The sequence below is a fragment of the Dromaius novaehollandiae genome, chromosome 10 (genome assembly GCF_036370855.1).
Source record: "Dromaius novaehollandiae isolate bDroNov1 chromosome 10, bDroNov1.hap1, whole genome shotgun sequence".
Lineage (NCBI taxonomy): Eukaryota > Metazoa > Chordata > Aves > Casuariiformes > Dromaiidae > Dromaius > Dromaius novaehollandiae.
In genome coordinates, this window is record NC_088107.1 from 25,628,239 (window position 1) to 25,656,010 (window position 27,772).

Here is a 27,772-nt window from a genome sequence, read left to right on the forward strand (position 1 = left end):
GGGGTGGCCGAGGGGAGCAGGCCAGGCGCCGTGGAGGCAGGCCGGGCCCGGGGTGGGGGGAGAGCCCGGAGTGCTGGGGAGCAGGGCAGGCTCTGGGGGAGCCACGTCGGGCAACGCGGCGGGACAACGGGCAGGCGCCGCGGGCGCGGGGCGGGCGCTGGGGGAGGCCGGGCGGGGCGCAGGGGAAGGCGGGGCGGGCGCTGTGGGGAGCCGCGCCGGGCGCTGAGGGAGCGGGGCGGGCGCCGGGGCAGGGGGCGGGCGCCGCCAGAGCGGGGCGGGAGCCGGGGCGGGCTCCGGGGCAGCCGGGGGGAGCGGGGCCGGGCTCGGGGGCAGCCGGGGGGAGCGGGGCCGGGCGCCGGGGCAGGCGGGCCGGGCGCTGGGGGGAGCCCGGCGCGCAGCTCGGCGCCCCGCTCGCAGCAGCCGGCGCCGCGGCTCCGGCAGGTGGCACTGGCCGCCTCCCTCGGCCGCCTCCCTCGCTCCCCCCCCGGCCGGGGCTCCGCCGCCGCCGCCGCGGCGCTCAGTCCGCCAGTGCCGATGCTGCTGAGCGGAGCGGCGGCCGGCTCGGAGCGCGGCGGCGGCGGCGGGGCCGGGGCCGCGGCCGGCGGGGCGCCGCAGTGCGTGGGCACCATGGCCCGCTGGCTCCGCGAGCACCTCGGCTTCCGCAGCGCCAAGCCCGCGCCGCCCGCGCCGCCCAAGCCCGACTACCGCGCCGGGCCGCCGCAGCCGCCCCCGCCGCCGGGGGGCGCCGCCGAGCCGCTGGCCGCCGCGGCCCAGCCCGACATCGTGGCCGCCTACCGCCTGCAGAAGGAGCGCGACTTCGAGGACCCCTACAGCGGGGCGCCGGCGGGCGCCGCCGCCGCCGACGGGCCGCGCTACGTCTCGCCCAAGCACCGGCTCATCAAGGTGGAGGCGGCCGAGAAGGCGCCCGCCAGCCCGCCGCCGCCCGCCGCCCCCGGCTCGCCCCCGGCCGGCCCCGAGCCGCCCGACGAGCCGCCGCAGGAGGTGAGTGGCCCGGGCCGCGCCGCCCCGCCGCGCCGCCGGCGCCGGCCGCCCGGGGCGCCCCGCCGGGCAGGAGCCCCCGCGCCGGGCACCGCTCCGCCGCGTCGCGGGCCTGCGACAGCCTCCTCGGGGCCCCCCAGCCCCACAACCGGGGAGGCATCCCGCCCCACAGCTTGGGGTGCCCCAGCCCCACAGGTTGGGGGGCTCCTGCCCCCAAACTCGGGACCCTCCGGGCTCACAACTGGGGGAGGATGCTCCGGCCCCACAAGCTGGGGTGCTCCTGCTCCCACAGCCTGCACCCTGCTCGCTCCCGTGGTCCCCGCCAGTGGAGGACTGAGGTGCCCCGTGGCCTGGTTTGGGGGGCGGAGGTTGAACCTTGCGCTGAGCAGGGCCTTTGCGGCCGACGGCTTGCTGGGGCAAGGGGTGCACTTTTGGGAGCTGTGCTGTGACGAAATAGCTCCCCAAACGCCTCTGCGGAGCAGCTGGGCTCTGAGAGGTCTCTCGCTTTCCGTCCCTCGTCCTGGCAGCAATAACATGCCAGTCAGATGTCAGCAGCAGCTCTGCGGGCGCTGCGGAGGCGGCTCTATCTGTCTCCTCCAACTCCTCGCGGGAGACAGGTATAATCCCCAGCAGGAAACGTGCCCGCTCAGATGTGAGAGCGCAGGGCCTGCCGGTCTCCGTGCGCCGTCTCCCGTCCGGCCCCCCCTTCCCCTCTTTGCTCCGTGGCAATTTCTTTCTAGGCAAGCGCTCGGTGCCGCACGGAGGTGAAGACGGGCAGCCTGCGCAGTGTGCTTGCAGCCCGGGCAGGCTCCACCACGCAGCGCAGGACCGTCTCCGGTAGCCTCCCGCGGCTGGGCAGGTTACCCCCAGGCCTCCTTCCCGCCTGCGTGCGGCTGCGGGAAAGGCAGCGCGGATCCTCCTCTGGGCCCGTTCGCCAGGGCCCCGGCTCGCCCGTGCCAGCTGCGGCGCAGGCAGGCGCTGGCGGCTGGGCCTCTCCAAGCTGCCGCGCTGCTTTGTCAGGAAGTGCCTGCGCCTCTTTTGTCTGCCGCCTTCGAGCAGCCTCCTCGGGGGTAAGAGTTGAGCTCGGCGTCGCCGGGGCCTGCCTGCTCCCTCCTGCTCTGCCGGTCGGCATCGCCAGCAGGGCCGCTGCCGTGGACGGGCTGGGAAGCTCACGGCGTGCAGGAGGGGAGAAAAGTCCCCGGAGAGGTGAGGGGCAGGAGCCGGGGAGAGGCTCCAAGCAAGGGGACAGGCTCCGGCTGGCGCGGGGAGCTGGGAAAGAAGCTGGGGGATAAATGCGTCGGGGCTGCAGCCACCAGTGCTGGGCCTCATCGCGGCGAAGCTGATAAGGGGACTGTGCAAAGAAAGGCAGGAGGGGTAATTAGTGCCCGTCAGCACTGCAGCGTGCAAGACGGGGCTTGTCAAGTGAACTTGACAAGATCACAGATCTGGTTGATGGAGGGAACTGTTGATATAATAATAATATACTTGGTCTTGGCATGGCCTGACATCCTGATTAAACAAGTGCTGGGCAAAATCCACTTGAGAGTATTTTAAACAGATTAAAAACCGATGGATCTTTGAAAGTTGCTCGTAATGAATAACTGCCATTGAGTCGTGAGGTTTCCAGAGGGGCATGGCAGAGACCTCCTCTTCATCTAGGATCCTCAAAACTGTGACTATACCTTGGCTGCTACAGGAAGTCAGTCAGCAGCACAGGATAAGGAGGGAGTAAAGGTACTGTTGCAGGGATGTGGTTCGCTATGGCAGGCCCAGGGCGTTTAAATGATTTTCCTCTGACGACATGGGAATACGCACTGTCAGATCAGAGGAACCAGGGCTGTAACTGTAGGAGGGACTTGGGCTGTGGCATGCGAAGGGCTGAGCAGGAGCTGTGGGAAATGGGGAACTCTGACAGGTACTCCTTGCTGCAGCCGGGCCTGGCTCTTGCTTCCCAAGTGTCAGAGGGCCGGGGAGACATTGGAAAGTTTAGAGAAGAGCCAGAAGCTGTGAGGCATCTGCAGAAAGGCAGCTAATAGCATGAGTCTGAAGAAGGCCCTTCGTCTTAACCAAGGCAGACAGTGATTAGATTATCTCCTGATCGTCTACATGCCTCTGTGGGGAGGAGGTTTCTGATTCTTGAGGACTCCGGTATCTGACGGACAAAGGCAGAGCTCCAGAGGCTGGTTGGCAAAGCTGGAGATAGGGTGAGAGTATGTGATAGTGCATGCAGCTGCCTATTAAAACTATTTCTCTGGAGGTGCCTAGGAGTATCCATCAAGTGGAGCATTTCCATCTGGCTTGGACACCCTTTCTGCCTCACATTTGCTGTCCCTGATTTGGGCTCAGCAGTGGGGAGGGTTCCCCAGTTGCTGTGAGGTCTGGTGGTCCTTTCTGGTGGCCTTGAGACCAGTGCTTGGCTGGATGTGGCCCAGTGGGGCAGGACCTGGGAGGACTGTCAGAGCCCGCACAGACTCCTCTGGTGAGGATGCAGCCCTGAGCATCCCTGGGCGCTCAGGAGGTGGTTTGCTGGGGCTGCCCCTTCCTCATCAGAGGCCACGCTTCGGTTGGAGCTCAGTCTGGGCTCCTCAGCTCCCAGGAGGATGGAGGGCAGCCTGCTAGATAGTTGCTTACACCCCTGATGTGTGTTCTTGGCGATACTGTCAAGGTGTCCTGGAGCAGGGGAAGCAAACTGGGGTGTGGATGGAGCTGCTGCTGAATCCTTCAAATTGAGTTGGGGGGTTACTGTGGGTTGCATCGGGGGCTTCCGCGCACCCGCTTGCATGAAGAGCTGCTGGGCAGGTTCTGTTCCTAGCTCTGCTTTCCACTTGCTACAGGGACTGGGGCTCCACCAAGCTCATGGCTATGGACCTTGATGATGATGCTGAAGACGAAGGGAGAAGTTTAATTCTAGGTACAGGCAAAGCTGTGCTGGAGCAGACACACTTTCTGCTTATGACTCAGAGACACTAGCGTGGCACTGTCTAAGGCTGTGAAGCAGGAATTGAAGCGAGATACCTCACCTGCTAGGTATGGGCATGGGGCAGGAGTAATGACAGCTTCTGAGGCAGGCTGCGTGGTGCTGGCCTGGGTCAGTGCTGCTGGGGCTCATTTAACATCTTCATTAAAGACATGACAGTGAAGAACATGCTGATAAACTTTGCATCCCTTCCAAGCAGGGAGGATGAGGATGGGCAGGGGTGGAAGGAGCAGCCACAACTCCAGCTGCGGGGATCCTGGTTGTGCGGTTTGGCCAGGGCAACGTGGTTTGTGTTACAGGCTCTGCACCCCAAGGATGGGAAGCACATGCCCTGGGAACCCTGTGCCCGCCCTGGCCATGCTGCCCTTTCTGGAGAATTCAGGACAGGGCAGAAGCATCTTGGCAATAGCATCCTTCCTGCTTGAGCCACACGCGTGTGGCTGACAGTCGTTTCATTCGTGTACAGGGGAGAAGAGACGGTCGAGCCAGTTGCCCTTGCAGTGAGACAGAAACGAGAGAGAAGGTGGCTAGCAGGAACTGCGGGATTCTTTCTCTCAGGAAGGCCAGGAAATCCCCATGCTGGAGATGGCTGTGATGTGGAGAACAGGTTGAGCCTGGTGCTGGAGGTTAGGACACGCATGGGGACGCTGGCTAGCACAGCTGAGAGCCCCCCTGACTGTGTTTGAGTGTGTGTTTTCTGGTGAGTGCAGGAGCAGCCAGCACTGTACCTGGCTGAGGGCAGGTGAAGGAGGCAGGTGAAGGAGGCAGCTTGCCATCGTCGGGTGAATCGTTGCATCTTTCTGCGTTATGTGGGATTCGCAGCGTCTCGTGGGGGTGGGCAGTGCCTGCCCCTGCGCTTTAGGGCAAGCTCTGCAGTAGCTCCCGCTCTGCTGTGAAGCTGAAGGCTTCCTGGGCATGGGGTGGACAACGCAGCTCCTCCTCCCTCTGCTTGCTCTAGGCAGCCCCTTGCCTGCAGCGGGGGATGATGGACTGGCCCTGCGCGACTCACCTGAGCGAGGCAGGTACCTCTGAGATATTGTCTTCTGGGCAATGTTTTGGATTAGGAGCGGGCAGCAGTGTCACCAGGACACCCCTCGATGCAGTGGAGAGAGAATCTGCCTCTTTTTGGGGAGGGACCTCCCTGTGCAAGAGAGCGTGGGGACATGTAGGTGCCTGGGCCCAGGGCCTGGCATGCTTGGGGATGGGATCGTTTCTTGGGGCTGTTGCCTCTCTACGTGGCTTCACCTGCAGTAAGGATACAGTGGGTGGCTATTGCAGCCTGCTGGCCTGTGCTGCTGGGTGGACCTTGCCACACAACCGGGCACCTGGGTCCTTGCAGAGCACTTGGAGCCTGTCCTGTTTGGTGGCACCTGTCTCTTCCTCGGCCACCGTGGGATCTGTTTGAGCTGTTGCATGCCAGAGGCGATGGGGACAAGGGATCACAGCGCAGGGATGCGCGGCTCTGTGTGCTCTCTCCTGAGTGCTGCCTGTTGCCCACAGCTTGTCGGCACTCAGTGGCACTGTGATTAGGGCCAGGCCTAAGGTCTGGGGTCCTTTGGTGCGAAGTTTTTGCTTGGCACGCACAGGGTCAGTGCTGCAGGGTGTGGGAACAGCCGGCCAGGAAGCTCTTGGGTGTGTGTCTTTCCTGCAGGAGCCTCCCCGGACTGAGTCATCCTGCAAGATGTCGTGCTGTCCGCACTGGGCTACCCTTTTCCAGTGCCCCGCGCGCTGGGGTGCAGCCGTCCCGTGGTTGACTCCAGCTGCCGACTGCACATCCCAGCCTGGCCTTACCCCTCAGGAACCGTCCAGGCAGGGAATCAGCTCCCCGCTTGGAAGACCAGCACCTGCTTCGCTTTTAGGTTTTGCTTTGACCTCTGCCGAAAGCAATGAGCTGCAAGATGACAGACCTGTGCCTGTCTTCCGGTGTGTGTCCTTGGCGGGGGGCTTTGCTCTGTGGTGGCACTTTGTGCGTAGGGACGTGGAGTGTCCCAGCAGCCCAACCTGCTGGAGTCTCTTCTCTTAGAAAGCTCAGAGGAGGCAGTGTAATTCTGCCAGCAAAATTCACTTTTTGGCTAAGGTAAAACTTGGGAAATTTTTACACCCCAGGAGAGAGCAGACCGAGTTCAGTTATAACTCGGAGTGGCTCGAATGTGAAACAGAGCATTGCACCCGTGATCTGGGGAGACACTACAGCTACTTTATCTCCGGGGCAAGAAACATTGGTTGTTTATGGAGTGAAGAATCTCTCCAGATGTCCTTTGGGTAGAAATAGACCTTTTTATGAAGCAGAGTGTCTTGTTACAGCAATAACTAGTAGCAGCTTGGACATTTGTGGTTAAGACCGTGCAAACAGCCTTAACTCTGACCTGGGATTTCTCTGGCCGAACCGTGAACTCTCTCTTGGATAGCTGCCATATGTCTCGTTCCCTGGTGTACGGTGTAAAAACCGTTTTACTGGCCGATCAGCAGTGCCAGCTTTCTGCAGCCTCGGATTTCCAGCAAGCTCAGTGCACGCTCTGGCTGTGGCTATATTCAAGTTGTGTGCCCGCGCACAACCTGTGTGCGTGCGTGCATGCTCTCATGGACCTTGCTTCGGAGGGTCAGCATTGGCACGGCCCGCGGCAGTCGCTGCGTCCTGCCCCTGCTCTTCCCTGCCTTGCCATCCAAGGAAATTGCCGAAATACCGCCCGTGCTCCGTGCGCAAGCCCCGTGTGTGAGCGTGGGGCGGAGACTGACCGCGCGTGTCGAGTTTTGAACGTCCGCCTTTGTCAAGGGGGTTGTGTTTTGTGCAATGCGTATTTAATGCTGCTCTTTCTCACCTTAATTTTGCTTGTGTGTGTTTTTTGTTTTTTTTTTTCTTTTCCTTACAGGGAGCATAAATAATTGAGGAAGACAAGCCTTAGCACTGCATTAGGGACCTGAGCGTGTGTTGACGTGGTAGATAAACGCATGAAAAATCCTCGGGAGCCTGAGAAGGATGTACCAAAGGTGTCCAGCTGCCACGGAGGCCTGACCGCTCTGTGCAGAGAGCTGTCCCAGGACCTCGGCTTTGTGCTTCAGGCATATTCTTTTCACCTGAATTGTTTCAAATATAGCAAATAAGTCTGTGGTGTTTTTGAGAGGGAGCTAGTGTGAGTTTAGCAGACTAGCCTGACTCTGGAGGAGCTGTGTGGAGAGCGGGGCTGCCCTGCTCCTTCTGACTCCTGCCACAGAAGATGCTCAGGTCTCGTGTGTGTCAGTGCTAGGGCTAAACGTAGCCATTAACTAGAGCTTTTCTGGCTCTGCTCTTGGAGGAGATGATGGAAAATGCTGTGCTGTCCCCCGTTGCTGGCATTGCCTCGGTAGCCAGGGCATCTGAGCAGCGTGGGGTGCGGGGATCGCTCGGGCGGTGAGCGGCTCCTTCTGCGATGCGGTAGGTGAGCGAAGCGTCTGAGTCTTTGGCCTTTGACCATACCGGCATGGAGCGCGACGTCCCTGGGAGCTGTCGCGCCCGCGGCGCTGGGGGTCACTGCGGTGACGGCTCCAGCTCCGCGCCCCCCCCCCCCCCCCCCCCCGCCCGCGCTTTGTGCCGTCTCAGTGACTGGGGGCAAAGTGGCTGCGGTGAGGAGCCCTGCGCGGCTCTCAAAGTCCGACACTCGGATTAGGAAATGTCAGATACGCAGTTGCCCGGGCAACCTTAATTCGGGCCCCACGTGCAAATGCATTAGGATACAATTGGTATTTGCGTGATCCCTGCTGCTTGTCCTCTAACGGCCCTGCCTCGTTGCCTGCGCAGGCGAGCGGGGAGTGAGGCGATGCCTCCTTTCGTCCTCGCTGTTCAGGGTACGGTTCTCACTTGCTTTATTTCACATCCCTGACGTATCGGAGGAGTAAAGGCAATGGGGCGAAACCCCACCGAACCCAGGGAACACGGACACTCAGGTACCTGATCAGGGACCTTAGCCCTGGTTCTGAGCTGATTCCAGTACGCTGCGTCTCGCTTGCATAGAGTCCATCTAGTTGTTTCTGAGCACCTCCACAGCACCCTGGAAGCAAAATATCTGGTTTTAGGTCACTTAGCAGGTTCTCGGCAGAGATCTAGTGGGATTTCCCACCTTCGCTCTGCTTTCTAGACCTGGCGCCAGGAGCACCCAAGCGGGGGCCGCTCTCTGCAGGCTCGCTGGGGCTTGCCTGTCCCTCCCTCCTTACGGAAGTGGAGCAAAGTACTGGGGAAAAAGTTAATTTAAGCATTTTTGCTGGCATTCCCAAGGAAGTTGACAGCAGGGGTAGGGAGATGATACGGCAGCTCTGCTCTGCAGGTGGGTTAGCCGGGATTTTAGACTGCTGCTTTTGGGAGACAGGGTGACTTCGGCTTTTGTGGGACTGCCAAGGCTGGGGGGATTTCCACCGGTTGGAGAGAGCGAATGCCACGTGTGTAGTCTCGTAGCTGCAAAGCTGTTGTGCTGGAGCCCTGTCTTGTCTGGGGTTGCTCGGTGTTTATGGGGTGGGAGAGGGAGGGTACGGGACAGGCGCCAGCAGCAAGCCAGGTGTCAGTATATCTAGCAAAATGCATCTAGGAAACGGGGTTTGTGGCAGGTTTTCATGCGGGCAGGTTTGGCTCCGGGTAGGAGGAATGAGCAGCCAACCCCTTTCTGACCCCAGGAGGATCATCCTGCCGCGTTTCACAGCCCTGCAGCAAGCTTGGAGACGTCAGAGCTCTTAGCAAAGAGCATTTCTGGAGAGGAGTATTGGGCACGGTGCCTCGGACTGCACAAAACCTGTCGGCAATCGCAGCCGTTCGGTTACTCTGCGTCGGTGTGCCCGGCATAACGCCCGCGGCACGGTCCCAAGGGCCAGATGGGGGAACGCGCCATGCCGTTGCCAGTCCCGGCGGGGAAGGGCCGCGTGCGCCCGCTGCTGGGGTAGGTCGGTGCCACGCTGCGTGTCGAGCGCAGCCCGTGCGTTTGTGCGGGTCGATACACGTGCCGCCTCTCTGTGTGTCCCTTTGCGCTAACGCTTCTGCGAACGAGCTGTCGCCGTTTCTGGGCTGTGCTTCTCCGTGGATCACGTTGCAGCAGCATCAAAGGCTCTTTGCTGGGAACCATTTCCAAAATGTGGGCGCAACCTGTGCCATCTCCTGGCGCTTTAGAGCTGCGGGCAGCAGCGCGCTGCCTCGGTGTCTCGCAGGCAGCGGGCGGAAGGCATTCAGCTATCGCGGGCCGAGTCCCCCTTTGCTTTAGAGAGAAAAGAGTGTTTAGAGAGCAGCTTTCTGGAGGGGCTTCCCGCAGTGAATTTGCAATTGCTGTCGCTCATCTTCCTGCCACGTGGGCGTTAGATCTAACTGGGATTTTAGCAGGGGAGACAGCGCACGTTTGGGTTTTGTGCAAACACAACGCCCTCTGCTAAATCTTGCTGCGGGTGCGGGGTGAAGGGGGGGCAGATCCAGCAATTTCACAGCTCGAAAAGTGAAGAGCAATTCCGACTCTCCTGGAGCGGTTATGCTCCAGCGGCAATGAGCAAAGTGCTACAGTCCCCTGGGTTTGGCATCGCCCTGCGGGTGCTTGGTGCCCTGCTGGGAGCCTGGCGCTCAGGGAATCGCTGAGCTTAGGGAGGCAGGGCTGGCCACGTCTCCCTCCGATGATGGAGGAGAGAGCAGTAATAGCAGATTTCCTGTCTCCCGCTGCAAGCCAGGCGCTGGCTGTTCCTGCAGCCCTGTCCCGGCTCGCTGGCACCAGGCCCTGCCTGCAGGGCCGGCAGGAGGTTTTGCTCTTTCCCTCTCATCTGGAGAAGGCCATCACTCCTAGCAGCCATGGCTCCTCGCGCTGGCGTCCAGCCCGCGCTGGTGTTCGCTTGCTCCGGGCTTCACCCCCCTCAGCCGCGCCTGGCCGGGGCGGCTGCAAGCCCTGTGGCCGGCCGCGGCTTGTGCAGCCCCTCGCGCCCCCGGCACGGAGGGGCCGGGCTTGGCGAGCCGCCCCGGCTCCCCACTGCTCCGCGCTCTGCTGCCGCCAGGGCCGTGGCGCGTGGCTGGCTGGCGGCGCCCGGGCTGCTCCTCCCGTGCCCGGTCGGGGCTGGGGAGTGCGTGCGGCCGGCCAGCGGCTCATCCCTCCGCCGGGGCCTTCGCCCAGCCCTCCTGGAGTGAGCCGGGGCCGAGGAGCCGCGTCCCCCCGGGGGCTCAGGACCCTGGCGAGGTGTTTACAGCTCGGTTCTGGTTCACTTTTCCTCCTGCGTTTCGTTGCTCGGGGCTATTGTCGGGCTGTTTCGCAGCAGAAGGAGGGAGAGGGTTTGTTTGAAGCCCCGTACAGGAGGCCGAGATTAATCCGTGAGCGGCCTGGGCCTCTGCGGCCGCCTGGGGCAGCTCTTCTGGCGCGGCACGGGCGTGACGATAGCGTGGCAGGGAGGATGGAGCAGCTGCAGATGGCCGCGTGCCGTGCTTGGGCAGCTGGCCCTGGCTGCGGGAGCTTGACGCGGCCAGCGTCGCGGTGGCAAAACCCGTCCGGCTGTACGGCCTGGGGCTCTGGCATTGCGGGCTTGCAGCCCAGCACCAGTGAGCTAAGGTGTTTGGGTGCTCTCGGCCCATGTTTTAGGCTGTCAGTTTTGGGGGGACATGGGATGTGTGGCCTCAGGCTTGCTGGGAGCTGCTGCCACTGCACGCTGGAAGCTGCTGAGATGCTGAGGAGCAGGAGCGTGGGAGGACCGTCCTCCGTGATGTGTTGTCTTGCCTCGTACCCTATCGTGGCATTGGCCCTCTGTAAGGGCAAACTTTGGGCTCTTTTCTTCCCTCCTTGCAGTGTTGCACCTGAGAGGCTTCCAGGCCTGTGGCCTTTGGACCCCTGGTCATATGGAGGAGTTTCCCATCTTGTTACTTGGGGTGCTTGTGGGAGTCCTGCAGGGACCTGGGAGGGAGCAGAGGGGACCTGCTGGGCTGTTAGTAGCCATTTCGTTAAGAAACTTCTTCCAACGATGTTGACAAGCCTGCAGGAGCCTGGGAAAATAACCAGTTGTGCCAGCTGACAGCTCTTTGCCGGGAGCCTGGGCGCCCGTAGCCATGCAGGGCCACGCTGGCCTTGTGGGGCTGCCACACGCGCCCCTTTTCCGCCTTGGATGTGGAAAATCTGACTGTGATGCCTTTGGCGAGGCTGCCGGAGAGCATCTGTGCACAGCGCAGCAGGGGGGATGGCGGCTGCAGCAGGGCCCTTGCCTGGGCGTCTGTGCAGGCACTGGCGGCTCTGCCGGCGCCAAGCTGATGCTAACGGAGGAGGCCAGGCTGCCTGCTGCTCTGCTTGGCTCTGGCCCAGGTTTCGGGACAAAGGCTGGAGCGTTTCCACTGCTGCGAGCCTCGTGCGGGTGCCTGACAGCGCAGCCGGCTTGGAAAGCGGCCGGCTCCCAGCACCTGCTCTGCAGAGCTGCTCTGATACAGGCAGCGTGGTGAAGCCCACTGGGTGCTTTGCTTAAAAAGAAAAAAAGGATGCAGAAGGGAAAGCAGGAGGCAGCAGCCTGTGGTTTTCCCAGGCCCTCGGTGCTGGTTTGCTTTGCTGTGGGTGCCTTTGTGCTCTGGGCGCAATGTTGGGCTCATGCCAGTGGGCTACATTGCTTTTGCTCCTGGGCTGCAGGACCACGCAGGGAAGGGTCTGCGTTGTTGTGAGGGGTCTGTAATGGCAGCAATATCAGAAGCGTTCACCCTCCGCCGGCCTTGGGGCCTCCCTGCTGCCACTTTCTGGCTGCTCCCAGCATTGCTTGTGGTGAGATGGTGATGTTTCGGGGGACTTCATGTGGCCCTTAATGCCCCAGAGAAGGCAGGGAGTACCTTAACCCTTCTCCTATCCTGCTCTTCTTCCAGCTGGCTGTCCTGGAGGACTATGCAGATCCCTTCGATGCTACGCAAGTGGCTGGTAGCCAGATAGGACTCGAGAAGGTGATGGAGAATGATGGATATATGGAGCCGTATGAAGCCCAGAAGATGATGGCTGGTAAGATTAAAAGCGTTCTGCAAAGGCCAATGCACTCTTGGTGTCTAATCGCCACTGCTCTGTGAATTTGGTGGTCAGTGCACTGTCTTCCTCCTAGCCTATGACGTAAATTGGTGCCAAGTCCCCAAGACAAAGCTCCTGAGAGCCGGCCGGCAAACTTGGGGGATTGCTCCAGTGGGGCACAGCCACTTAGGAGCCGAAGTTTCTCATCATGACCCATGTGTGAGGAGCTTGCCATAGCCAGAGTGCTTTTGAAGGATAACCGAGCAGTAAAGGCACCTCTGTGTTTCTGCCTGTTGTCCTTAGCTCGGCTCTGTGCTGCGGCGCTGCCTCCAAGATCACAGTGCCCGCTTGCCGATTCACCCTGGGGGCAGCGGGATGGCCTAGCAAGGCTGAGCTGCGAGAGACCTGCCTTTCAGTACTGACATTTGATACGTCTTGCATAAAACAAGACGGACGCGGGAGCTATTTAATTCGGTTATGACTGGTCCTGAACGTGCCGTTGTCTGCTGCAGCAGCGGGGTCCCCAGTGGTCTTGTTTACGGCTTGCAAGCAGGAGAGGTGAGAGCGTGTGCTCCCAAAGGCTCTGCTCTCCCTGCTGCAGTGCGCACAGGGCTGTTATGCTGGCTTGCGCACTCCAGGCTCTGGCTCTGCTTTGCAATCTTGTGGTTTTCCTGGAGCAAATGGTTTTGGAAAGCTGAAACAGCTTCTGGAGGAGACCATTGCTTTTTTGGAAAAATCAGCAAGTAGCAAAGAAGCTGCATGTGTCTGTGAGACTTGTGTTCCTGTTTAACTTGAGGGAAGGGCATTTTATTCAGACTTCCTTTCTTCCAGACTAGCTGTGCTGGATGTTCAGGGAATAAACTCGTCCTTGTTGCTCATGCGGACCCTGTAGCTGGGATGCTCTGTCCCTGTGGACCTGCTTTGCAGGGCTGCCTTGGACTGGGGATGTTGTGCTGCAGGGAAGGAAGGGATCCTGGTGCTGTGGGAGGGCAGCAAGGCTGGCTCTGTGCTTTTCTGCCCAACAGTATGAGTTTGGCTCCCAGAAGACATGCCCACTTTGCTTAGGGCTGTCAGGGAAGGGCTGCGGGGCATCCGGTGTCGGTATCCATCCAAGAGGCCTGCCAGGAGCTGTGCCCAGCACAGTGCCACTGCTTAGCTCCCTCTGTGCCCTCTGAAGAAGTCCTCCAAGGTGTGCCATTTCCAAATATTGTTCCTCTGATGAGCTTGGAGCCTTTGGCAGCTGTACCCAGCTCCACTCTGCAGCCTGGGCAGACCTGCAGGGTGAACCCTGGTGTCCTGACCACCTTTTCCTGTGGTGGTTCCATCCGGTGACACGTGGGCATTTGGAGATAGATCTGCATTCCCATGATGGTGGCATTTTCCCCCACTGTGGTGTCTCTGGCATCTCAGCATCTCCTCTCTGTGGAGCAGCCAGCAAACTCCTGTGTGCTGTTGGTCCTGAGCCCAGATCGGGCTGAGGCAGGTGGGGAGCCGTCATTTGGTGCTTGCTGATAGCATGCTGGCTCCCACAGAAGGAAGTATCACCGCTTTCTGCTCCCAACTAGCTCCACTGCTTCTGGCAGGTGCTTGCTGGAGGTTTGGGCTCTGCTCTTTGCTGATGTGCCCTGTCCCATGTCACCCTTGGCTGAAGGCAGGCCCTTTCACCCGGCTTTGGGGACTGCAGCCAGGCTGTATTGGTCAAAAAGCTGATGGTCTTCTCTTTCGTCCTCTGCTAGAGATCCGCCAGAAGGGCCTCAGGGAGGCTCCAGCGCGGCCGCTGCACCTCTACGACACTCCCTATGAGCCTGTGCCTGGAGGGCTGGACACGGATGGCGACCGCCCAGCTTGCCCCAGGCCCAGGGAGTCCCGGCTGCCCGAGGATGATGAGCGGCCGCCTGAAGAGTACGACCAGCCCTGGGAGTGGAAGAAGGAGCGTATCTCTAAAGCTTTTGCAGGTGAGCAGGATGGAGGCAGCCTGCGGTTTGGGAAGGGTGGCTTAAGCACCTCGAGAGGCTCTTCCCTGCTAGCGTTGTGTAGTGTTTTGCAGAGGAGGGAAGCTGCTTCCATGGGTTCCCTTTGTTTTTGCGGGGTGGGTAGTGGCAGCCTCTGCTTTGTGGGAACACTTTCACTTGCAGAGGCTGTTTGTCTTCAGCAGGGCTCGTGGGAGCCAGCTGGGAGCACTGGGAGGCCCAATGGGGTGCCAGCCAGCCTGGCTGGACTGGTGGCTGGAGCTGCCTTGGCAGCCTGTCCACTGCCCATCGTCTCTAGCTCCACTCTAATTGCCTTTTCCCCTCTCTAATTGATCAGAGCCCCCAGTGTGAGTCGCCTCCACCGTTGCAAATTGCCGAGGAGAGGCTGAACTCCGGGCTCAGGCTTATTCCTTCTTTTGCGGGTCTGCCGTTGTACGGGCAAGAGCTGGTCACTCCCCGGGGAGCCTTTGGCCGGAGAACATCCAACCCCCTGACCTATTTATCCGTGCTGCGGGATCGATTGCGTTTGTGTTTGTTAATGAGGAAATCCATGCTGTGCATTAGTGCTGGCTCCTGTGCCAGTGCTGGCTAATTGCCACGCTTTTATCTAGGGTGCAGTTTAATTGCAGCAGTATGTCTGCACTGCTGGCAGCGTGCACGAGGCGCTCGAGCTGGTGGTGGCTGGCACTGTGCAAGGATGCAAGTGGAGAAGCATTGGCACTGGGGCTCGTAGCTGGGGGAGTGATTCAGCTTTTGAGCTTGGGCTCTGCAAGCCGGAGATGTGCGTGTTGGACTCTGTGTTGTGGCACCTGGATGAGCCTGTGTTGGCACCTGAGACTCCTGGGTCCTAGCATGGATGGGTGCAAAGCCGGGGGTCCACAGCACGCTGTGTTGAGGATTCGTCTTGCCGGGATCCATGATGTGGAAATGCAGTGTGCTGGGTTTATGCTGAGATGTGCCTGTGCTGTGGATTTGGGCCAATTAGCTGCATTGCTCGATGTCCCTAGGTGAGGGAGATGAGTTCACTGGATGTGAGTGGGCCCTTCCCAGGGCCCTCTTAATTTTGCGCCAAGTCCCACGGGAATTTGTGCGTGGCATGAATCAGGATGCCATGCCCTGGGGCATGTTAGGCCCTGCTGACTGTTTTCTCCCAGAGCTGGAGCAGGTCCTGCTGTTGCTTGCAGGGCTTTTCTCCTCTCTTACGATGCTGGAACCTCTCTGCTGGCCCTTTGTCCCCTTGCTGTGCCTGTGAGATCCTGTGCTGATGGGCACGTGGTACTGGTATGAGGCTAATGCACCACGAGCAGTCTGCACCCCCTTCCCTGATGCTGCTCATCTCCACTGCAGCCTTCTCATCACAGATGGTGGATTGTCTGCCCGTGACCTTACAGGCCCCAGGAGTTTTGCAAGCGCTTTGGGGTCCAGTGCTCGCTACCCCCATTTCATCCTCTGGCTGTGGAGCAGGACCCAGCTGGCTGAGCGCATCCCTGGGGAGCAACCTGCTGGCATGTGGCAAGGGAACTTGGACTGAGCTGGGTGACTGGAAAGTGCCTGGGGCGAGATGGCCGAGGTGGCCGAGGGTGTTTAAATGCATGGACAGGACAGGTTGTGATAAGACTTTCAGCCTAGGTCTACTGGATGGTCTTGCACGTAGGATGGGGGAGACTTCAGGCTCCCTCCCAGGCCCAGAGACTGTGCTGAGGCTGGCTGGGAAAGCTGGAGCCCTGACGGAGGAGCAGGGTCTCTACCCTGGGAACTTACCCTGCATCAGACCTATTCCTGCTTGGTGCTGAGGAGGGGATGAAGTGGCAGAGCTGTTTGAGCACCATCAGCTCCAAATATTTCCTCCTTGATGATTTCCAAGGCCTGAGGAGACCATGAGCCCACCAGCTCGGTTTGCTCCTGTGGCCTTCCCTGGGCCTAGCTCTGCTTGCAATGGCCTGCTGTGACAATGCAGGTCCCTTCAGCCACATGCCTTGCTGTCCACCCCGGCAAGCCTCGGCCAGCTTCAAGCTGCGTGCGCTCAGGCTCCTGGGAGTTTAGTCCTTAGGTCTTTCCTTGCCACAACTGCTCTCCTTCTCTGTAGGCCTCGTGTTGCTGACATTTATTTCTAAGCCCTTTCTCTTTCTCTCTCTCTTTCTCTCTCTTTCTCTTTCTCTCTCTTTCCCACCCCCCTCTTATCCAGTTGAAATCAAGGTCATTAAAGACCTGCCATGGCCACCGCCGGTGGGACAGCTCGACAGTGGTGAAAGCCCCCTGGATGGTGAGGCTGGTGCCTCCGTCCCTCCGCAGCATGGCCAGCTGAGCTACGAAGACGCCAACGGTGGGTCTCGCGCGACCAGTGGGGTGTTTGGGGAGGCTGGAGCCGATGCCTGATGGGACCCTGCCTTGCTGGCCCCACTTCCAACCCAGGCCCGGGATGCCGTGGCATCTCGGAGCTTGCTGACCCTGCCACATGGTGAAAATGCTCGCCAGCCCCACTGTCCTCTGGTCACGTCTCAGGGCCCAGGTGCTTAGAGTTCATCTACAGCTTTACTAGCTATTTCGATTTCTTGCCTCTTCCTCCTCCTCTTGATGTTAAAGAGGTACAAAGACAACCTTGTGGCTCTCACAGGATCCATCCAGCTCGTCAGTCTCTGACAGCATCTATCATCAGATACCTAGGAAGGAACATAAGACCAGGACAAGCATATACTCATACTTCCCACACAAATTCTCCTTGTGTCCAGCAAGCTGCAGCTCGGAACCTCAGCGTGAACCAGGCTTGGCTTTGTATTTGGAAGTCCATATCAGATTGATCTTCCATGAGTTTTTCCAAATACCGTTTGAATCCATCTAAGCGCTTGGCATCCACTACATCCTGTAGTGGAGATCCCCAGTATTGCCTCTTGGTGTTTGAACTGGTCCCCGATAACTTCATTTGATGCCCTCCTGCCTCTTGCCGTATAGGACCCCCTTTGCCGTGTCTGTGCCATGCGGAGCTCTACAGACATCTTTCCTCTTCCGTCTTCCCCCAGCTCCTCCTGGCCTCTTCACTTGTCCTTTGCAGGACATGAGACATTTGTCCTTGTCTCTTCTGTCTCCCCTCCGGTTATACGATATCTCTTTGCACAGAGTAGTAAAGATGCACCAGGGATTTATTCAGTGACAGAATTGTTGTCTTCTGCTTTGTTCTCTTCTTTTCCCCCAAATTCCTAACATTTGATTGGTGATTTTTTTTTTTTTTTTGCCAACTACTGAGCATTTAGCTGATGTTTCTTGGGACTCTGAACACCCAAGCCTCTTACAGGGGTGGTAACAGCTAAATCAGATCCCACCACTGAAGTTAGGGCTGTTTTTTTCTCCAGGTGCATCACTTCATTTAGCAGTGTTAAATTTCATCTACTGTTTTATTGCCCAGCTGATCAATTGCAGGAGAGCCTTCCGAACCCTTGGTGGCTAGCTCTCACTTTGGCTATACTGAACAACTAAATCTCGCAGGCACGCTTTGTCATTTCAGATTTGCCATGTTTTAAAGTCTTTTTTGTGTGTGTTGAGCGGAAGAGACCCTGTGTAAATCCCCTTGGACTCCGCTGGTTAATCTCTCTTATAAAAGGCAATGATTGTTTCTTCCCTTTTACCCAATTATTAATTTTTTAAGGACCATGCTCTCATGCCATGGTGGATTAGATTTTTAAAGAGCTTTAGGTGAGGGTTTTTGTCAAAATCCACCCTTGCCGTGTTGGTTGGATCGGCCTTGTTCACGTGCTGCTGCTCTTTCAGAGAACTCAGACCTGTGAGACGTGACTTCTCTCTACAAAATGGTGGTGGTGCCCCAGTGTACTGTGTCTGTCTGTGTGTCACTAATTCTGCTCCTGACAGGCACTGCAGTGTGCCAGGTGCAGATGTCTGATTTTCTTATCTGTAATTACCCAGATCCCTGCAGAGCTTTGTAAAAATCGGTAAGGCTTTTGCTACCTCCCGGGTGGTTTTGAGCAAGAGATTGCACGTGACTGCTGGTATTCATTGAGAATCGTAGGGCAACTCCAGAGTGAGGTGGCTGATCTGCCTGGGCCACTTTGTGGTATTGTCCCAAGCCCACTTCTAGGGATGTTGCGGTCTGAGATCACTCTTCAATGCGTCCAAAAAAGAAAAGTCTTGGCAGGCGGAAACTTCCATCAAGAAAATTTAATTTCTTTGCTACAAAGCCGCCTCTATTCCTTCATCATTTCTTATTCCTGCAGTCACCCTGACAAGCTTCTTGCTGCTGATGAACACATCAGTTTGTCATTTTTCATGGTTTTAGCAACACAAAGTCTCTCTCTCTCTCTCTCTCTCTCTCTCTCTCCCTCCCTCCCTCCCTCCCTCTCTCCCTCCCTCTCTCTCTCTCTCTCTCTCTCTTTTTTGACTTGCTTTGTTATGTTACGTTTATTTTGCCAGAGTTTTGTGTTATTTTCTACTTTCCCTTTCTGGGTGCGACTTGAACTTCTTGAAGGATGTCTTCTTATTCCAAGGGGCTTCTTTAAATATACTGTTTCATCATGTGCTCTTCCTCTGTCTCTCTCTGACAGGTGCTATGCATTTGTTCTGAGCCTCTAATATGATGACTTTAAGCTGTCTCTGGTGCCAGCAAACATTTCAGTGTTTTGATTGTCTGTTTTTTTAGTGCTTGTCCCAATTTTTTAGGTGATGAGTTGAAACTGAAGTTTTGTTGTTAAGTATGAGACAGAACCTGGCAGGTTAAAAGCAAGACTGCTGTAGAGGCATTGCTGGTCTAGACTTGATGCTGGGCACTTCATCCCCAAGCTTCTTCTTGTGGTTTTTAAGCCATGCAGAGCTGCAAAGGATTTTGGATGGGTTTTCTTCTGGCTCCCTTCCTCTCTTCTCAGCCCGAAGGCAGGCTGGGGTGGCTGGTGACCTGCTGCTGGGTAGAAGTGCCTGCAAGACCTTCCCTTTTTTGCATTCCTCATTTGCGAAGCTTGTCTGCTCAGGGTGCGGACCAGATTTCCCTCAAATAGCCCCCTTAGAGGATGCCTTGCACCCCGCTAGAGGGAAATGTCCTTCTCCTCCTGCTTTGATGGCCAATATTTAGCTTTCTGCATCTGCCCTGCAGCAGCGTGGCCTTGGCCTCGCTTGGGTTTGCCAAGCCCTTGGGGGAGGCCTGTGCGTGCCCGTGGGGCCCAGGAGCAGCACGAGCCTTTGCCCTGCCTCACGCCCCGTCCACGTGCAGGGCCAGCACCGGGTAGAAGGGCAGAGCCTGAGTGAGCCGAGCCCTTGTGCTCCTGGTCTCCCCGAGCCCGAGAGAGCAGGTCCCGTGGGGCAGGCCGAGGGCTGTGCTCCGGCAAAATCATCCCAAATGACGGGATGAGAGAGGATGTGGGGGAAGCGGCTCAGCCCAGTGGCTCCCGGTGAGCTGGAGCTGGCTGAGAAGCTGTTTGGACCACACGGCAGCCGCCTGCGGCTCGTCCTAGGGATGAGGGGAGGCCAGAGGAGGCCGTCAGGGCTCGGCTGCCTTTGGGGCACCCGTGCCTCCAGCTGCCAGCAGCGTCGTGTCAGCTCTGCTCGCGGCTGCCCGATCGATAAGTAATTTGTGCAAGGGGCTTGTGTTGCAGGGAAGCAATAATGAACTCTCTGGAGGGGAGAGAAACAATATTATTAATGCTGAAATCATCCTGCGAGGAAATAACATTCAGTGGGTGGCCGAGTCCCCAGGGCACATCTCCGCGAGCGTCCTGCCACTCGTGCGCCCCCCCCTTCTGCCGGAGCTGCGGGCAAGGCGGCCGGCGGCCAGTTTGCGAGGCCCGCGGGGGGCTTGGTGAGACCAGGCACGCGTGGTGGAAAGGCTGGGGCGGCCACGCGGAGGCACTTGACCCGGCAGCTGTGCCCCCAAGTGCTCCCCGAATCTCAGTTGCAGAGCCTCAAACCCACCGTGGCTTTGCCGGGGCTGTCAGAAAAAAACTAGGCCACCCTCGCAGAGCTAAAGTTTGGGTGCTGCCGAGGCGGTGCGCAAGGCGGATGGGAGGCCAAAAGGGCTCGCCGCACCAGGCGGTTGCGTTTCTTCCAAGCACCCCGCGTGGAGGCCGGCAGCTGGCTCTGGTGCATGGAGGTGTCAGGGAGGCATCGCTGAATCAAAATGTCTCCTTCCCCAAACTGATTGCCTCTCCCATTTGCTCCCACCTGAAGTTGTGCCCTCCATCTTTCCTCCTCCTCCCTCCTGAGATTGGAGAGCCTCTCAATGCTGGTGTTTTCTCTTGAGAGATATACTTAATTATATGCCACAACCACTGAATCTTTGGTTGGATTAGCTTTTGAAGGCTCTCTGGAAAATATTTCTAGGAGTTAAGGCATTGCAAAGACTCCAGTTTGCACTAATTCCCAGCTTGGCGTGGTTCTGACCTTGTGCATCCGGGGACTCTGTAGAGAGCAAGAATCCAAAAGCTCACCTGGCCTATCTGTGGTTAGACCAAGAGGATGGAGAAGTGAGAGGGGACCCAGCATGATGCAAAATGTCTCTGGGTGTTTCTGTGGCCAGGAGCATTCCCGCAGGCTCTTCCATGTGGAAAATGCGCTCAAAAGCTGGGATCCTGGCAGGCCCATTCTCCATCCAGCCCATCACCCTGCTGTCGGTCCTGGTTCTTGCCAGGGAAACTGCTCTGTGCACTCTGACGCGTGTCTGTCTTGCAGGCCAGGTGGAGGGGCTGGGATACGGCCGTACTTCGCCCTGCAGGGAGGAGAAGGCCAGAGCTGCCCTCAGACACGGGACCAGCAGCCTCAAGAGCACGAAGACGCTGAGCTTGGAGCCGGCCCCATTCCTCGGGGAGAGGATTGACCCGGCCCTGCCCCTGGAGAGCCAGTGGTGAGTCCTGCCACCAAATGGCTCCCCAACCCCTCTGCATGCTCTGGGATCCCCCTCAGGAAGCCATGAAGAAGCCCAGGACGAACTTGGTTATTGCCCTTCCTTTCTTCCCTGGTACCCTGTATCTGCCTGCCGCCATTTGTCCCTGCCATCCTTCTCGGAGTCCTGGTGTCCATTTGTGCCTGGCATCCCTCATGCTTGGCCTGCGTGCAGCCCCTGCTCCTTGTCCCCCATCCCCAGCCAGTTCTCACCCATATCACTTAGCCTGAACACGGTTCCTGTCCCAAGGGAGATGCTGAGTAAGCTGGCATTGCCACTGCCGTGAGGCACAGGTATAATCTGTTAGGGCTTTCCTTGTCCGGCATGGGGCATCCACTCCGGTTGTACCCCAGCAGCTTTCTACTCTCTCTCCTGTCTACAGCTGGTACCACGGGGCCATCAGCCGGACGGATGCGGAGACGCTGCTGAGGCTGTGTAAGGAGGCCAGTTACTTGGTGCGCAACAGCGAGACCAGCAAGAACGACTTTTCCCTTTCCTTGAAGTGAGTGAGTCTGCCTGGGGCTGTGGGGCCAGAGGTGGCTGGCACCTCCAGGGCCGTGCCATCCTGTACCTGCAGGAGCAATGATGCTGCCACGTGGCCCTGAGTGTTAGCAACTTGTGTGCAAGGGCTTCCAGAGTAACAGTATTGCACGTGGTGAGCCAAATGTGGAAATATCCCTGGCCTTAGGCTCCCCATAGGCTGGCCTACACATACCTGGCACCTCTCTCCAGCGACACGTGTGCGGGTAATGCCGTGCCACGCTACCACGCGTGGATGTGAGTTAGCTGCAGCCACATGTGTGCCCAGTGACGTGCATGCTCAGCCCTTTGTGTATGGCTGCGTGGGTTTGTGCCCACGATTGCCTGCATCTGTGGGCTGCTGGGAACGTGCACGCATGCATCTCCTCGTGCTGTGGGCCACCTTGGACTGGGCAGTGAGCCAAGGGAAATGGAATAACTTAGAGACAACTGCAAGACGTTCATAAATCGCTAGAATACAAAGTTTGTATTTCTTCGCTGCATAACACGGGCTTTTGACATTTGGTTTGATGTTTGGCAAAAGTGTCTCTCAGAAAGACTTGCAGATCTGAAGGCATGCTGCTTTCCCCTTGGCAGTGTTAGTAATCCAGACGGATAAAATGGTGTGCCTTATTACTCATTCGAATATGCCTGATTACAGCTTCCAGCTCTGGCTTCTTGTTATCCCTTTTTAGCCTAGTTTCATGGGAAAGAAAAGTTAGTGCGATCACATTATTTATGGAATTGAGGCTATCCCTCTGAGCCTCCCAGCCCAATTAAGTGTTACAGCTTGTTGCTTAGCCACACTGTAGAGAGGGTAGCAGTTTAAAAAGTACTGACATCCTACACAGCCCATGAAAACAGACAGGTAGAAGAGAGAGAGAGAAAGAGAGATTGGGAGACTGTGAAAGCCCCTAAAGAAAAGTCCACAGTGTGGGCTTAGCCCTTCTTAGGCTGCAGATTGGACCACTGCAGGAAAAGAGAGGTTATAAACACCCTTCCTGCAGGGGAAGTTCGTCATGTTATTACACAGCACAAAGTCCAACCCAGGGACGCCAGGGTGGTCTACCCAGGGACCTGGTGTAGTGACGCTGCCTTTTGGTTTTCTTTCCGAGAAACCAGGTTACGCTGCTTTGGTTTCTCAGCAGAGAAACCTCACCCCCTCAGCAGAGCTTGGTTTCTGTTTGTTTTTTTGGGAGGATTTTTTGTGCTCTCTCCAAGTTTTCCAGATTCCTATAAAACATGAGCACTGAAACTGCATGAAGCATCGTAGTTCAAGTCCTGCCAGGGAAAGAGTCCTGCTCCCCGTAGCTCCTCATCCAGCTTTTTTGGGACTCTTGGGGCAGCCCCCTGTGAAAGCAAAGCTGTTCCTGTCTTGAAGATGGATTAGCAAATACCTTGTTGCCCTCCTGCAGTACAAGTATGTCAACTTTGTTCCTGGCACACACAAAAAAAAGTATTTATTGAGCACTTCAGTCATCTCTCTCCAACAACAGGCCACATATCCTCAAGCTTTTCTTAATATACTTTATGTTTTTCTACCTGCATTTCTCCCTGGTGATTTGAGCTTTCCCCACTTATTTCCCAATGCCATAATTGGGAATCAGATTGCTTTGTCTCTCTTTATTTTACACTTTTTTGCTGCCTTCAACACTAAACCAGGGCAGATGTTTAGCTGAAAATATTCTCTCTTCCTTCTGCCCTTGTAGCTTTTAGATCACTCAACAAACCTTTCCAAAAAAACCTCTGCTTTGATTTTTTTTTTTTTTTTGCCAGAATTTTTCCTGACATTTTAATTTTCTCAATAATTTTTTCTTGCCCCGGGTTGCGAGCTCTTTTGAAGCAACAGCTTCTACTGGCCCATTGTATTTCCCCTTGGCCTTTTCTAATTGTAACTGTTTTGCATATCTGGTGATGCCCCAGTGATTTATCTTTGCCTTTTGGGGCAAGGTTCAAAATCAGGCAATTTCAAAAAGGTGTCAGTAGGCCTTGAGTAAGAAGATTAACTTGTCTGATTTGTCCAAATATGAATGATTATTTGCTCCTGCTAGAGTGAGTTTTTCAGCAGCTGTTTCCCAAAGTAGCGTTTTGGAGGCAGGCATCGCGGAAGTGATGAATCTCTGATTGTGTCTGAGGCTGCGAGAAGTCCTCTCAACCATCACCATGTGGGTGGCATTTGCCACTGCATGTATTTGAGAGTCTGGGAGGTGGTGGTAGGTTTCTTGATGGGCCTTCGCCCTTGGGCCAGCTTGAAAGCACTGATGTTGCTGGACTTCTCTCATTTTCATCACCCCTCTGCTAAGATCCCCAAAGTTGCCTTCATATCCTGTCTGTCCCTGCATGCACTGGCCCTGATGGATACCACCTTGAACCTCTTGCAGAGTAGCAGTGGTGGTTCCCAGCTGTGCTCTGGGGCATCACGGTGTGCTGTTGCTTTTGTGCTTAGGGGGCTCTTCCCGATACAGAGTTGTCTATATGTTGTCGCACTCGTTGCCTGTCTTTGGCGACTTTTGCAAGTCTCCCTTGGTGCTGATAGGACACTCCTGTTGGGTCACCCTGTGCTGGCCTTGGGCTGTCTCCTGGAAGTTAGATACTTCCAGCTCAGTTGGACACCTCCCATCTCTTCCCTATATGCCAGACATCTATTTCTTTGTTTTTATCTTAGCTCTTTTTGCTGATCTTACTCTTGTGACAAAAATGGCCAAATCCCCTTCGCCAAGAATTGCCCCTTCTCAAATGGCACATGAAGTTGGGATGTAGCCTTCCAGCTGCGTGCCTGCTCCCTGAAGGCTGTCTTTCTGGTGACGGAGAGGAGGCTGCAGACCATCCAACCAGCTCCAGGCAGCTGCTCGGACATTGCCTATCCACTGGCTGTGTTTGCAGAGAGCACACAGCCTCTAAAACATGTTTTTTACTCTGTTGCCTTTCTCTATAGGGCCTTTTCAAGGTAAATCCCCTAGGACCCTTTTCATGCAGCCGTAAGCTGGTTATCTGCATCCCTCTTTCTCTCTCTCTCTTCTTTTTTTTTCCCCTTTTTTTCCTTTTTTTCTTTTTTTCTTTTTTTTTGAGGAAGGAAGAGCAGCCAAGGAGATGGTCTGAAAGGGGAACTCCAGCACTGACCTAAAGTCCTTTTGTGCCACTTTAAAGGAAAACACGCACAAAAGAGAGCAGCAGGAGTAGCTGTATCCATAGCGTGTCAGGTAGCCTGAGGGATTTAACCCTTCCGTGACAGTCCTGTCTGGTGCAGGCTAGCCAGCCCCATGCATCGTGGCTGGTCCTAGGCAGAGTTGTACTGTTGTTGTCTCAAACCCTCTGAAAACGAGTCCTGCCTCATTTGTGCCTGCATAGCAGTGGCTGAGGCTACACCATGAAGGACTGCGTCCTTCCATCTGTCTCTGCCTGTGTGTGCCCATCGCTCGGGGCAGAGGCTGTGGGCCACACAGGAGCAGCATCCTCTTATCCTTGGCCTTGTCCTCATCAAAGCCCAGCTGCTGGCAGCAAGGCTGTTGTTGTTGGTTTTGCAGTGTGGTCTCTGGAGCATCTCCCTGGGGGTCTGGTGTCAGTAAGGTCCTCAGGCAGAGTTGCTGGTGTCTCTGAGCTCCTCTTGGTGCTGACCCCCAACCGTGGCCCTGCTCCCAGTCACACAAACCCAGGGAGTGATTTGGGCAAAACAGCCTGTATCGCTTCTCCATGGACCTGTATCGCAGCCCTCTTGCTGTGGACCTGGCAATAATCCTGTACCTGTGCATCTCTCCACTGCCAGCGCTAGGGAAGGGGTAGATCTGTCTGCCAACAAGGCACAGCGCCGATGGGCAACTGTGTGTGTTTGTGGTGACCTGGTACACGCGTGTGCGCATGGACAGGATGCCCATGTGCGCAACCTTCACGGGATGCCGGCACTCGCTGCGTGAGCAGTGCAGCTCTGTGTCTCTGCTCCTGCAGCTCTTCCCCTGCATCCGGAGGGACACGGGATGCAGCAGGTCTCTGATCGGAGGACTCGACAGCTCTGCTCAGACTGAGCGCCATCGCTTTCCTGGTGGGGCGGCAGTCCGTTGGCCTGGCACCTTGTGGGGAGCTGCACCTCTCCCGCCTGGCTTCTCCTGGCCTCCCCTTGGGGCAGCTCGTTCCCTGCCTCTCAGCTTGAACAGCTCCTAAATGGATTGCAAACCCATTCTGCTAATGCAGCCAATCTGTCCGTTATGGGCACCGTCTCCTCCCGAGATCCAGCTGGGGGGATGGGACTGGACTGTACAAAGCTGGAAACAGCTCAGCATTGCTGATGAGGTCCTGTCTGCTTTTAAGTCATCAATATTTTGCCGTAATGTGCATTCCAGACGCTGCAGACAGGCTGTGGCTCTCCTCAGAGACGCAAATTAATAGCAACAGGGCCATTAGCCCGTCACTTGGAATCAGAGCTCGTGGCATTATCTGCCTGCACAGCCTCAGATGGCTCGGCGCCCGCGCTGTGCCGGAAAATGGCCTTGCTACGCTTAGTGGGTTTTTATGGAGCCTGCAGTGTGTGTGCGTGGGGGTACACGGGGCCCTCGCACGGCTGATCTGAGGCTGAAGGAGAAATCCTGCTCGCCGTCAGCGTCCTCCTGGTGAGGTTGGGAACGCACAAGCACAACTCCGGGCGTGTCTGCCGCGTGAACCAGGGCGGTTGTAAAAAGCACTTTGCTGCGTGCAAGGGGCAAAAGCTTCTGCCTGTATGTCATCCTGAGCAAGAGCTTCCCGCTGCTCCCTGCCTGGCCCCTCTTAGCCGCAGCATGCGTGGGGGTTGGAGAGCTGGCCCACCGCCTCTCTGCGCGCGGGCAGCATGCACAACTGCTGTCCCCTGCATGCTGTCTGGAGCGCTGTGTGACTTCACGTCTCACAAGCCAGGGCCGGGCCCTCTTTGTGTGCCTTGGACCCACTCGCTGGCCCCTCACCTTCCCCTGCCCATGCGCATCCCGCCCATGCCTTGGGCACCGTTCCTGTCCCCAGATGGGCTTGTTCCACCCTGCGGTGCCACGGTGCTCCTGGTGCAGCCTGGCATGGCCATGCGTGGGCATGTCCCTCTACATCCCACATGCCGTGGGCTTCATCCCACTTCGTGGGTGGCTGCGTTGGTGGAGAGATGCATGGTTAGGGGAGGAGGAGAGACCTAGAGACTTGGGGAAGGGCAGGATGTGGGGCAGCATGGGCATAGCATGGGTATGGTTGTGGCTGAGGCAGGGAGCTGGCAACATCCCAGAGAGATGTAGGGGCAGGTTGCCAGTCTCGGTGGGGCCAGAAGTGGGGTAAGAGCTGTTAGGATGCTGGGAAAAGCTGCCTCCACCAACCCTGCCTTGATCTTTCCTTACAGGAGCAGCCAGGGCTTCATGCATATGAAACTGTCCCGAACGCAAGAGAACAAGTACGTGTTGGGTCAGCACAGCCCGCCGTTTGACAGCGTGCCAGAGATCATTCATCACTATGCCAGCCGCAAGCTGCCCATCAAGGGGGCTGAGCACATGTCCTTGCTGTACCCGGTGGCTATCCGTACCCTATAGTCCTTACCCCGCACGAGCCTGGCTCGAGGCCGGGTGTACCCAAAGCTGGCCCATCCTCAGGGCTGTGCAGGGCTGAGCGCTGTGATGCCAAGGATGGGCTCTGGACCGGCAGCCTGCGAGCGGCTAATTGGGCACAGTTGGCGCTGTCTGGGATTGCTGCAGCCAGGCCCCTTGTCCTGCTCTCTCGTGGGGTTCCCGTGCGCCGGTTTTTCTTCTAGGCCGACTACGGGAGATTCCCCCGTGCGAGGAGCTGAGCTGGGCCTGCTGCCACGCTCGTCCGCTGCCTGCTGCCCTTGCCTGCCTCCGGGCAGAGCTCAGGAAGCAAGAACTGAAGCTGAGGCCTTGGGAGAGGCCAGGGGTGGGACAAGGTGGGGGAAAACTTCTAGCCATGTGCTGCACAAGGGAGCTGAAATACCCATGTCTGCAGCCAAGGAAGCCCGGAGCCATCCCTGGCAGGGGCAAGGGGAGCTAAGCAGGGCCTGCCTGGGGCTAGCAAGGAGCCGGGGGGGCGGGCAGGCCGGTGGGGCCCCAGTCTACGTGGGTGCTCGGTACTTGCCACCTTCCTTTGCCAAATGTAAATAGTGACCGTCTTGGCCGTGCGTGCAGCACCACTGCCTAATAAAGCAGTGCATAGTCCTCCTGGTTGCCAGCCTCCTGCTTCATGAAGCCCTGTCCCCTCTTGTGCTCTCCTCTCCCCTCTGCGCAGACAGCCTGCCCTGAGTCAGGCCATGGGATCAGAGGCTGGCTGCCTCCTTGTGCTCCTGCTCTAGGAAACACATGTAGCAAAACTTGGTGCAAGACGGTGGGGAAAATCTCTGAGCAAGTTGATTTTTTTATTATATTTTATTCATTCCCACATACCAGTATGCCCAAGCAGTCTGGCCAGCTCACTTGTATGTGACACAGAGGACAAAGGATGCCACCTGTTAAGTCCTTGCAATGTCTCTGGGGTT

The 27,772-nt window shown here is 57.4% G+C and overlaps 1 protein-coding gene across 2 annotated transcripts; it reads left to right on the forward strand.

Annotated features, from left to right (window-relative positions):
* Positions 1 to 305: 305 nt before the first annotated feature.
* SHF (Src homology 2 domain containing F) lies at positions 306 to 27,455 on the forward strand. 2 transcript variants are annotated; one of them, XM_064517705.1, is made up of 7 exons: positions 306 to 1,002; positions 11,793 to 11,922; positions 13,662 to 13,880; positions 16,081 to 16,218; positions 20,559 to 20,730; positions 21,152 to 21,271; positions 26,633 to 27,455. In XM_064517705.1, the coding sequence occupies exons 1-7, from the start codon at positions 535 to 537 to the stop codon at positions 26,817 to 26,819; spliced, it is 1,434 nt and encodes a 477-aa protein (XP_064373775.1). In that variant the 5' UTR covers positions 306 to 534; the 3' UTR covers positions 26,820 to 27,455. The 2 variants fall into 2 exon arrangements, with proteins under 2 accessions (XP_064373775.1, XP_064373776.1); XM_064517706.1 differs by lacking the exon at positions 16,081 to 16,218 and having other exon boundaries at positions 310 to 1,002.
* Positions 27,456 to 27,772: the final 317 nt, after the last annotated feature.

Excerpts from the sequence above, each read along its gene's own strand:
- SHF (XM_064517705.1), top strand. The coding sequence starts at position 535 with ATGCTGCTGAGCGGAGCGGCGGCCGGCTCGGAGCGCGGCGGCGGCGGC. Across the intron at positions 1,003-11,792 it reads CCGACGAGCCGCCGCAGGAG|CTGGCTGTCCTGGAGGACTA; the intron begins GTGAGTGGCCCG and ends CTCTTCTTCCAG. Across the intron at positions 20,731-21,151 it reads CTGCCCCTGGAGAGCCAGTG|CTGGTACCACGGGGCCATCA; the intron begins GTGAGTCCTGCC and ends TCCTGTCTACAG.